Source organism: Salvia splendens, chromosome 2, assembly GCF_004379255.2.
Source record: "Salvia splendens isolate huo1 chromosome 2, SspV2, whole genome shotgun sequence".
In the NCBI taxonomy this organism is placed as follows: Eukaryota; Viridiplantae; Streptophyta; class Magnoliopsida; order Lamiales; family Lamiaceae; genus Salvia; species Salvia splendens.
In genome coordinates, this window is record NC_056033.1 from 39,658,155 (window position 1) to 39,670,319 (window position 12,165).

Genomic DNA, 12,165 nt, shown 5'->3' on the forward strand with positions numbered 1-12,165 from the left:
TTATAATTCTTAGCTCTTCTTCCAGATATCCACAATCCAGGGTCATTAATTTGGGTCTTTTGTTCGCGAATCAAGTACAGTAGTTTGATAAAATGTTTCTGCCTGATTAATAAATTGAGGGTCCGAATCACCATAAATTAAGGAGTAAATGAGAAACACCTAAATAGATCTTCTAAGTTCTAAGCCATAACTTTTGAAACGTTGGTGTTATCTTCTTTTAATTTGCTACCCTTCGTTTCTAGCAGAGACATTTCTTTTTGGCACGCGATTTAAGAAAAATTGTGTTAAGTGAATTAAGTATAAGAATAATAAGGTAGGAAATGAAAAGGATAGAAAGATGAAGAGAGATAAAAGTAAGAAAAAGAAAGTAAGTGAGAAGAAATGTATTGACTTTTACTAAAAAAAGGGAAATGACTCCACTATTATGAAATGTATCAAAATGACAAAATGATTTTGCTAATATGAAATGAGGGAGTGTTATTTTTCTATTTGATTGTTTAAATATTATTTTCTTAAATTATGTAACAAAAAAAACTATTCAATTAAAAATAGAAAAAGTAAAAGAAATGAGAGAGAGAGGGGAAGAGAGAAAATTAGGCAGTACGGCGCTCACTCCCACCTCTGACTGTGACGGTTAGAGGAAGCGTTTCGACTCAAATCTGACCAAGCTTCCTGGAGTAAAAAAAAAAATCTGACCAAGCTTCCTTTCACGCCACGGATCACGTTGAAGGTTTTAGCTGACAAATCATGGTGAAATCCGTTATCGGAGATGAAAATCAACTCAAATTGGTCGAAGATCGCCTCGCTCGCTCCGCCGTCCCATCCCAGGTCCCAATCTCTTGATTTTTGTCAACCATCACGAATATACCATTTACTTCTATTGACTTGAAGCTCGATCTCAATTCCTTTATAATTTCAATGCACATTCATGCTTCCATTCAATTCTCCAGATTGGGCTTGTGATTGGGAAACTAAATTCGAAGCTGGACAGAGGATTCGTGTACGATTTGGTTCCCACGCCGCCTAATGATGCTGGAGAGCAGCCGTGTTCGGTTATTGACGGCGCTGGAGATGGTAGCAAAACTAAGAAGAAGGGTTCTTCCAAAGCCAAGCCTCAGTCTGATTCATCATCGCTCTTTATTGATCACGACTGGGTTTTTGAGCACGCGCGCCAGGTCCCATTTTGTGATTTGAAATCGCATAGTTGATTTATCCTTCTGCTACTCAAGTTTGTCTGTCTCAGTGTTTATGAAATTGCATTTTGTTTTGTATTCATGAAGTTAGTATTGGTGAATTTTGAGTTACAATTGATTATGCATCATAATGGGATATATCTGTTGGCATGTGATGAAATGGATTATCTCAAACTGCTAGTAGGGATAGAAATCAGGGCAGTTGGATTATATTCTGTTGTATTGCAATTTGAAAGCTAGAATTCCCTCCCCTGTAGGAACGTCCTACGTTTTTTTCATACACAGCTCACATTGAAATTTTCTTAAGTGCTGGACAATGACCCTGACAACTAATTGGCTGATACTCTGTGATTGGACTCTAGATGCAAGTAAGGTTGACTAGTAAATTGTAAGGCAAAGGTTCAATTTTGGCTTGTAGTAGACTAGGTGGTGATTCAGCAACCTTGAAATGAAATCCATGAGCATGTTATCCTTACCAATTGAAGCACCCATACCACACTGATAACCCCATAATGCTTGTTTTGAGGGAAAAATACTTTGCTGTTTTTTTTCCTTTTAAAGAATTGCTATAGCTATAAGAAGCTTTGCTTGGTTCTACTTCTATGTTTTATAGCTTTTACAGATAATTGAAACACAGAGTAATGAACTTGTAGAAGTTATGAATAACGGTATTATAATGACTCAAGACTCTTATGATCGGTATTAGCAGTATTATTTTACTTTGACATCCTTTGTTTCCTCATGCAGTTTTGTTTTTTTAGGTCTCAAGAATGCTGTTGGGTGGCATGAAGGTGGTAGGCATATACATATTGGTCAGTGAAAGCCTGTTCAGGAACTCAACAACCACACTATGCCAGGTTTCCTCATATTCTTATTCAGCGTTTATTAGCATAGAGAGTCTCCAATTCTATTAATGTTCTATATGAGTTTTGTTTCACATGTGTTTTCACTAATAATGATCTCACTTTTCATTTTCTGATCGGGGATTTAACTATGTTTCATAGTGTGACGGTTTGCACCTTTTTTGGTCAAACAATTTTCAAAATTTTAACAAGTAGCATTTCCTTTCATTTTGATGGGGTGGCAAGGAGGGAGCCCACACCATGATATATGTGAATAATATAGAGCATGTCTAGCAGGACTTGGGTGAGGTGGTAATATTAATCTGGAGGCACTTTAGGGAAAGTAAAGTTTGCTTTAGACAACGGTGTCATTGTTCATCTTCTAGCTATACAAAATTGTGTACATCTTCAATTTATCAATGTGTTCTACAGACTGTAGTAGGAGTTGCACAAGGAGCCTCTGCAATGATGGATGATTCAAATGAAAGACTGCTACTTCATATTAGTTACAGCCCTCTGAGGTACTCGTATGAGAACTTTCTTCTATCTCTTTCTCTCTCATGTATAGCTCTGAACTCTCAATACATATAAAATATCTGACACTTTAAAATTTCAGGTGGACATGCCGAAATTGCTCACTGGCAGCAAATATTACCTCTAGCAGTCTTTGGCCTTGTGATTTCAAATCAGGAAAAATATTAGGTTCCCTCCAAACATTCAGATGTGTGTACAATTTTGATTTAAGGTGCTCTTGTTTGCTTCACCTTTTTCTAAACCTGTTCTTCTCTAGAAGATTTAAGTGAGTTCACCTATTGGCTGAAGTTGTGAACTGCTACAGTGCTACCATGCATAATATTTTGGTTTTATGTAGGAGTATTATTTATTTACCCATCTTTGTTCCTCTTAGGTTGCCAATTCCTTGTGATGATGGATCAGATATTAAAATATTTTCCGATGCACTTCGTAATGAAATAATGGTCTGCGCTAAGGAACTTAAAGGTGCGAAGGCTTTGATTGATGGAAAATTGGTAAGGCCACTGAAACTTTTCAATTTACATAGTGATGATACAGATAGCTGAAATGTTTTATGCAACACCATCTATTATGTCACAGATTAGATATGACGTTCTTAGGAAATTGAACTTGGTATTGTCGCATCCAATGTCTTTGTTGGACCATGTGTAGAGGTTAGAGACAGACAACTGTCAAGTGTGGTGGCACAAGTTGTAGCCAATGTCTTGATTTGTAGATTTTAGTAAGATGTAGAATCTGTTAAATTCAAATGCCATCTCTTAGCAGCTTCCTTGAGAATGAGATTAGGTTAATATCTTCTCTCTCTCTCTCTCTCTCTCTCTCTCTTTGGGTTTTCATTGAACACCTAGTTTTTATGGGATAGGTAGTCAAACTGTTATATAGTATATAGCTTTATTATCCTTTGGGTTGTTCAATATTTTTTATTTGCCACTAAAATGTGTCTATTTATGCTGTTTCTTTAATGTTTGGAAATGAGACTCTATCCAAAAAATAATTTAAAGGTCTGTATTCCTGCCTTTGTTATTACCTAGGTGGCCGGTGATGATCTAAGTTTAACAGATGATTTACATGAAGTTGAATTATCCTTTGGGTTGTTCAATATTTTTTATTTGCCACTAAAATGTGTCTGTTTATGCTGTTTCTTTAATGTTTGGAAATGAGACTCTATCCAAAAGTTAAAGGTCTTTATTCCTGCCTTTGTTATTACCTAGGTGGCCGGTGATGATCTAAGTTTAACAGATGATTTACATGAAGTTGAATTTCTTCTCCCTTTCATGCAAGATAAATACTTAGAAGGTGTGATTTAGCTCTATACCTATGCGTCTAAATTTGCATTTGTCTTCATAATGAGTTTCCTTGTCAGTAAATCTTCTTTTTCTGTGAAGCTTGTAGCCAAAAAGAGGTTCTCGGTGTTCTTCTACTTAGAGGCTCTGTGTGTTCTCTATCATACTTGAATTCGAAGGAGCCTGTTTCACAAGCTTTGGTTGATATAAAGGTGACTTTCTTCTCTTTGTACTTCAGGACTGATATGTGCAACCCCACCAACATTAACCATGGATTATGCATGTTTTCTTTAGGATTCCATATGTTTTACACCATACTCATCTGCTTTCCATAAGTGTTTTTTCTAGTAGTGATGCCATTAATTTAGAAGTGTACTTTGAACAAAAAAAGTGAAACTTGAGATAGTTTCTTCTGTTCAATTTTAGAGAACTAATTATGCAAATTTCTGTAGCTAATTCAGAGAAAGGGTTTATGTGTCTAGCTGCTTTTTGAATAACATGTTCTTTTCATGTCTCATCTGTCTTATCATCTTCAATCTTCTTATGATTAGGAAGACATCATAAGGAGCTTGCAAAGTAGACTTGATATAATGTGTGATGAGGCTGAAAGAGAAATTGAATCAGTGAATGGTGGTGATCAAGGAACAAACAGCCTGTCATCTAAGGAACCCATCGCAAACCTTGACCTTCAAGCTCAAAGGTATATGAATTCAACCTCATTGCAGATGTTTTCTCTTTGTTTAGCTACATGAATGAAGCTTTTACATTACTGATTGCACAAGTTTCCATCGTATTAGTTTTTTTTTACAATTTAGCCATCATATATTCTTTAGGAGCTTCTTTTGATGATTATTCACACTTTCTTTAGTCCAACTCACTGCAAAGTAATTAAACTTGAAAAGAAACTTTATACTGTATTTGTTTTGGGTCGTTGGTTACTTGGTTTTATACTGAGTAATTGAATAAGCCAAAACAAACAAGTGTCCAGCTGCATGTAGGATACTGAAATTTCACACTTGTGCAAAGTCCACTTTCCCTCATTATGTGGCTGAGCCAAAGTCATGATTCTTCAACAAGTGTCTATTTTTTGAAATAAAATAAATGAGGAACTATTAGGGTGCCAGGCACCTTATAAAATAACACTATCAAACGATGCTATTGTTGTAGAGAATTAAGTATTTGCCCACAGTCAGTTTATGGAGATGCTTTAATTTATGGGTATAGTATCAGCCTATTTACAATTCAGGGTATAGTATAGAATCCCACCAGCGCTAACTTATGGAATGATGTTTGGCTAGTATCTGTGCTGGCAAACAACATTTGGATTCCTTCCGACTAACATGAATGTTTGGACTATCTGTCTGGCAGAAAACAATGCAACTTATCGTTTCCTCGGAGAGTATTTGTTCCATGGCTGGAGGGCGCATACATATGTGATTATATTCAGTCAAAGGAGACATTGGAGGTATGCTACTCGTCTCATGCATATATAATCAGAAAAGGTGCTCGACTTACATGATCAGATGACATTGAGCTGTGAGGAGAAATGTGAATGTTAAACCAATTTTAGAAGAAACAGAAGATAAAAGAGACAAAAATTGAAAAAAAAAAGAAAAGAAAAAAGTAAAATTAAATCAATTAATATGAAAACCATGTACACGTTCCAGACTTCCAGTCTGCAGCAAAAACTGCTCTCAAGAAATTTCTAGGGAAGGTGCATGACTTATAGAATACTGTAAAAGCTTCTAAATTAAGAACCTTGACCAGCATCCATTTTTTGCAACATATTTTAATTTCAATCTTGTATTTTCCAGGTTCTCAAAGACCATTGTACCGAGTTGATGTCGTTAGAGTTTCCAACAGACTCGTCTGAAATTCTGGAGCCTGAATCGGAAGCCCCCGCTCTAATAGCTTCAACTGCCAAAACCTTTTGGAACATTGCAACTGACCATACGTCAATAGCCAACCCGGATTCTTCAGCCTCAAAGATGAGGAAAACGGGGAATGGGAGACCTGCCAAGACAGCTGACTTCATTGTATTGTTTGCTATCTTTTTTATGATAATCGCTGTAATAGTTTTTAATTTCATGGGGAAGATGTAGTTCAGTAGTCACAGGTCAATCTCTGGGCAGTGAAATGTGAAAGGAGACTAGTATTATATGTTTTGTAACTTGCTTTTATGTGGAGTACTATCCTTTTGTCAGATTAAATATTTTGGGGAATTCCAGGGAAATAGCATTCCTCAACAATTTATCGTCTTTGTACGTCATAATCTATGAGTGTGCATGTCTCCAACGTGCGTGAATGTGTGCAGTGTGTGTGTGAATGTGTGTGTGCAGTGTGTGTGTGTGTGTGAATGAATGTGTGTGCAGTGTGTGTGTGAATGTGTGCACTGTGTGTAATGATGTGTGAAGTGTGTGTAATATAATAAATATTTAGAATTCCACTACTTTTGATTTGGAATTGTAATTGTGGAATTGGAATATTTGAAATTATAATTCAATTCCAAATCCAAGAATTTTTATGATACCAACACTAGATTTGGAATTGTAATTGTGGAATTGGAAAATTTGAAATTATAATTCAATTATCATGTGTACCAAACGGAGCGTAAGTTGAATTCCCGATTTCACGGATGTCACGCGTCAGAGAATAACAAAATTTTTTTGCGAAAAAAATTGTAACAATAATATAAATAGTTCACTCTAATTTTTAGTACTGCACTACTTTTATGAACAATTATCTAAAAATTGATTGAAAAGTCGTACGAAAGAACAGGAAAGTTGATAAATTAAAAAACTTGGGATATAATTGACAGGTTTGAAGATAAAATCACAAAAGTTCAGGATAAATTCAATCATTAACCCATGTATTTATAGAAACTTTTGTCTGGACTTTCATAACAATGTACTCAAAATATACTCATCGATATTAATGTAAAATGATAACAAAATAAAGATTTTCTTCTAACGCCTGTCTTAACCATAAAAAAATATGTCATGATACGAGTTTAAATAACTTAAGCTACTTCAATATGAACCAGAATAATACTTCCCCTGATGTAAAAGGGGATGAATGAATCTACCTCACTGAATAACTTCAACTGTGTTCAGGAAAAATCACAGTCAATTTTCCTTTCAATCCTAAACAATTATGTGGAGCAACCATCAGTTTTTCTCGACAGCCTCTTCGCTAGGAGCGTCCATTCCGTCTGGAATTTTGCCTGGGAAATTAGTTTTTGAGGAACCTGTAGCGGCCATGCTGCAACAAGAAATTAAATAAGAATGAAAACACTAAACCATAGGGGAGAAATCCATGTTCCAGATATAGTAGTAGTATTAATCTTGTGTACCTTCTATCCACAAACACCATCGATCGAAGTTCACAATTGTTGAATCTGCACATGTAAATCAGTTTTGCCTTCTTTAGTAAGTGTTGTGTAATCTCTAATCATTAGTTATAGTTGAAAACTCCAGTTTCTTTCCTTATAAACAGCATCATGCTCTGAAAGAAATACTCTGTGTAGATTTAAGAATCATTTTGGAAAAGATATAATGCAACTGAACTTCTATGTTACCTTTACATGAAAATGATATAGTTGGAGACTCAAGACACCAAAATTGAACACTAGACCATAACATTTGGGATATAGTAGTATCATACGCAGATATTTTTGTTTTCATCGAGGGAACTTAGAGATAAAATCATATGTATACACTATACCACACCGAAGAATTTATTTTGTCATTTCGAGAACACAGCAATAGATCTCCCTTTTATGAAGGACTAGAGTAGGATTTAATATCACACACTTCCCCTCCCCAAGAGAAAAAAACGCACAGAAACAGTTGGGAAATATACTTAGAAGACCTTTTGCAATAACCAAGCAAATATGTAATTATTGAACTAGAAATGGTGGCTTAAAAAAGTGAAGAAAAAAAGACTTACGGTTTGCAGATCTCTTCCTTCACAGGAGGCTGGCAGTCATATCCAAATGCAGAAAGGGTATGAATCAAGAATCCACTGTGAGTTACAACGGCTATCTCAGACTCCTCTCGCGTCCACAACCTGTTGCATCATATTAGAGAATTAAGAATATAGTCGTACACCTTCCTCATTCTTTCAGAAACATGAATCAGTCCTGGCAATTTGGTTGAGAATCAAAAAGTTTACCAGTTCAAGAACTTTTGGCCCCTCTCAGCTAGGTCTTCATCAGCTTCTCTAACATCCAGAGTCCAGAGAGTGTCTTCATCAGTTTCTATCTGAGGATGAGCAGAAGGTCTAAATGATGAGTGACATGATATAAAAGAAAACATGGGATAATCATTTTTTTGGCTCTATTCACAACAAAACAAAACAAGGATCTTTTACTTGCCAATGAAAAATCAATAGCAGGAAAAAGAGGCTTGTACTCAGTTATGCTCCTTCTCTTATCACACCAGTGAACTCCCTGCATTGTTTAACATACAAGATGAGAAGATTCATGTGGCATGTTCTACATTGTTTTACTCCCAGAATCTTGGCCAGAAATCTTGGAATACTGAGAAAAAGTAATTTTTAAATGAAATTAGTTTTTTCAAATGCTCAGAGTATGTCAAACTACAATGCACTAGATTAAATAGGAGATAGGAAATCTTTGACCACCCATTGGTATAAAATTATATGTAGGGAGATCTACTCATTTTTCTCAAGAAATCTTGACATGCAGCTCAATATTTTTCATTATATTTGAGATAATACAAATGAAATGCATATATTTCATCCTTTGTCCTATAGAAAGGCCCTTTTTTGTTTAATCTGAGAGGTAGGATGCAGAATCTTGCCAAAAGTTAGAAAATCACGGTACACGGCTTAAGGATAAAACACTTCTATTTCTACAATTTGTATCAACTATTTCTTCCACTACTCCCGAAAATAAGATCCTATTTTCTTTCTCCTGAATGTAAAATGGTTTGAGCCCCAGCGGTTGCTAGAGCACCCTTACAGCCATTATCAAGTCCAAGGCGAAAATGGGTATTTTTCTAAACCTAATTAGCATGTACTCGAATTCTGCAATAGAATAATATGCAAGAGATGCCAAACAAACTTAAAAAACAAAACAATACGTGTACTGACAGGAGTTGCAGTAGCCAACGTCACACTGGATAGCAAGAAAAAGAAGAACTAAGACCAGGGTATCATTTTATATCTCTGTGACATCAAATAGTGTAGCGAGTCATTGCATACCAAATGCTCTCGACAAAGTTCCATTGCCACAAATGGCGGGGCATTTAGAGTTGAAATTGCTGGACGATTACTCTTCCCAGTATTTTCTGTCATTAGAGGAGCTGCATTGATGCCATCATCAAAGCCGGCTCCACCAAAAACCCCAACAGCTGTTTGCATAGTCCTGCAATCAACTTCAGTGTCAGTGACTAAATAAAACTGCCAGCAGCTAGAATTGTTTAAATTTGTCTGTCAGTGTCACCTACCATGACTCAATAAAGATCAACACTTCCTACTGTACTGGTTCTTAAGCAATAACCACTCAAAGGTCTTATTTTCATCATTGATCAAAAGAAACGAGAAAAAATGCCTTCCAGAATATGAAAAGTTACTCACAAGAGTCATACAATTCTAGGACCCATATTCAGAAACAAGACTATGACGAGAGTTTCACATTAGTATAAAGTATAAGAGACCGGAGAAGATACAGAACTTCAGCACACTCACCTTAATAAAGGGGAAACAACTACTAATTCAATCTTCTTTGAAAGACCTGTGGAATGAACATGCTTCCGCAGATTGTCTACCTGTACAGTGTTGGTGAAAATTCATTTTTGGTTACTTTTCTCTTGGTAAGAAAAGAAAACATAACAATGAATATGGCCAAGACCTTCGCACTTATAAGTATGAAAGTTTCCTCAGAAGGTTAAAAAACTTAAACACAAAAGTAAACAGTTTCTCATTACTAGCACATTCATTCAAATTTGCCTACTAGCACAAAAGTTGGATGAAATTCCAAATTCAGATAACACACAATAGCATGATATGGCATCAATGATCAATTATTACCTGTTGCCAGCCAAGTGGGGTTAGTGCTGCATCAAAAAGCTCTGGGGACATGTATGCACTGTGGTCCTTTTCTCCAGCCACATTATGGAAACCTTGGGCATGTCTCACCTACATGTAAGAATATGAAGTTAATCGAATAAGATTAGTCTCTCTAAAGTCCAAGATATATCTTAATGGGAACAACAAGAGAAGGGGATCACCAACCAAGTGGATAGTCTTGCAACGGTGCAAAGGATACATGCCTTGGCCTCTTACAGCATCCATATCTATGATTATTAGGAAATCATATAAATAAAGACAAAAATAGAGTATCTTTTCCAGAACCTATTTATAGTGAGAACAGAGTGAGCATTCCAGAGATATTATTTGACAATGGTGATACACAAAACTGAAGAGTAGATAAGATACAATAACAGCTCCAAGCAGACTTGATCCTGATTTTGCTACTAGATAAATTTTCTCACGGCGTCAAATCAAGAAGGAGTAAGGATGAGGCAGAAAGGTGATGAAAGCATATTTACTCTTTGAAATAGTAATTGAATATAAGTGAAGCTACAGAATGTGGAGAGATTCTTCTTAAACACAAGCAGAAATCAACCAAAAACATAGAGGAAAGAAAGCAGGAAGATGGCCGTGTACCTGGGAGATATGGAATTTCCGTTGCAGAAATAGGGAAGGAAAAAAAATAATGCACGAAGAATTTTAAAAGATCTCACTTTTTAAAATTAATCCATATCCTCTTGTGCCTTTGAAATGTTTAATATCAAAATGGTATGGCTTAAGCCCCCATGACTATTTCAAGCAATAGACATTAACAATTTCTGACTTGGATGATGACTAATTTCTATATCAAGACTGAAGGTATAATCATTACCATATTATTACAAGAAAAAAAAACGGTTCTCTGAAAGAGTGCAATGCAATCAAGATCGTTGAGGCACCTTATAGATAAGTGCCTGCTTAAGAGATAATCACATAAACAACAAAGGCAACGGAAATTAAAGTAACCCCTCATATGAGAAAATTTTCATTCATCATATAAGCAAATAAAATTAGGACTAGAAATTCTAAACAAATTTGAGATGAATGAATAACCAAATTTCAAGAGAAGTGATTCCATCAAAGTCATGTTTGGCGGACCATCAATAGAGACTTTATAGTAGCTCTTACTGAAGAGATAAACACAAATCCTTCGGACTTGGATTCACAGCATAACTGAACAACGAATATGAAAGATGGCGCCTTTCCAAGTTGCATCCAATTGCAATTATCAAAAGCAAACTGAGACATCCCAAATATTAAAAGAGATTTGGAATATGAAAAATCCATTAAGAATAGCGTCTTATTCGTCAATAATTCAAGGTTTATCCCCTTCATACCAGCATATTCCCTCATCATCTTATTCCATATAACTCTGTAATATAGTATTCCTTATCCTAATGTTCTTATCTAGGACTAGGAGCATCGATACTTTCAGAGACAGAAGAATCACATAAGAATAACCAATCAACTCAAAATAATTGCTAATCAGTACAATGCTTCTTCCAGCTCTAGCATCACAAGAAACGGAGCATTTCCAATCAAAACACACGTATACATCAGATTAGCCATCTCCGATCCATATATAAGCTCTAACATGCTTCAAATCTGTAAAATAATCCCGTAAAAGTGATCCCCGCGAAAAACTGAGAAGCAGATAGAAATCAGAAAAACAATAAAAATCGGAGATGATGAGAGTGAGAGAGGTACCGGAGAGAGAGGATGAAGCGAGAATTGGAGGTACGGACACGGAGCAACGGCGGTGTTTGTTTGGTGGAATGGTGATTGGGAAGTGAGAAGGGAAAAGAGGAATGGAGAAAAAAGAGTGGGAAAATGTATGATGTATATGTGTGGGAGAAGAAGGGGGGATGTATCTAATTCTGATTGTATCTATTAATGCCAAGGTGGTAGTCATTTATGTCTGCTCCGAGTTTGTTTCTTTTGATTTCTTTTTTCAGTTATTTCCTGTCTCTCTCTCTCTCTCTTGCTGTTTGGCAGATGATTACGCGACCTATAAAATACTAGTACTACTATTACTTCTCGTTTTGGCTTTGCCTACGTAGCCACCCACGTGTTAGCAATCCACCCGTGATTTTCACAACGACGGATCATACAAAACTTAATTTATTGTGAAATGAAAAGTTTTTGTTCTCTCCTGTAATCCAGGTCCTTGTCTTAAAATCGTCTTATTCCTTCACAATTGTCTCAATATCAGTCTTA

The 12,165-nt window shown here is 35.9% G+C and overlaps 2 protein-coding genes across 4 annotated transcripts; one reads left to right on the forward strand and one right to left on the reverse strand.

Moving 5' to 3' along the window:
- The first annotated feature begins 573 nt into the window (after positions 1-573).
- On the forward strand, positions 574-6,085 carry LOC121792781 (protein odr-4 homolog). Its single transcript, XM_042190866.1, has 11 exons — positions 574-828; positions 951-1,175; positions 1,955-2,050; positions 2,468-2,556; positions 2,652-2,780; positions 2,943-3,063; positions 3,781-3,865; positions 3,955-4,064; positions 4,404-4,552; positions 5,221-5,317; positions 5,667-6,085. Exons 1-11 carry the CDS (start codon positions 748-750, stop codon positions 5,952-5,954), a joined length of 1,470 nt encoding a protein of 489 aa, XP_042046800.1. The 5' UTR covers positions 574-747; the 3' UTR covers positions 5,955-6,085.
- Positions 6,086-6,693: 608 nt separating this feature from the next.
- LOC121792782 (phosphoglycerate mutase-like protein 1) lies at positions 6,694-11,928 on the reverse strand. 3 transcript variants are annotated; one of them, XM_042190867.1, is made up of 10 exons: positions 11,656-11,928; positions 10,111-10,172; positions 9,907-10,014; positions 9,565-9,644; positions 9,079-9,241; positions 8,228-8,302; positions 8,026-8,114; positions 7,801-7,920; positions 7,205-7,249; positions 6,694-7,113 (listed from the first exon to the last, which is right to left on the reverse strand). In XM_042190867.1, exons 1-10 carry the CDS (start codon positions 11,858-11,860, stop codon positions 7,020-7,022), a joined length of 1,041 nt encoding a protein of 346 aa, XP_042046801.1. In that variant the 5' UTR covers positions 11,861-11,928; the 3' UTR covers positions 6,694-7,019. The 3 variants fall into 3 exon arrangements, with proteins under 3 accessions (XP_042046801.1, XP_042046802.1, XP_042046803.1); XM_042190868.1 differs by having other exon boundaries at positions 10,111-11,553; positions 11,656-11,796; XM_042190869.1 differs by having other exon boundaries at positions 10,111-11,591; positions 11,656-11,784.
- Positions 11,929-12,165: the final 237 nt, after the last annotated feature.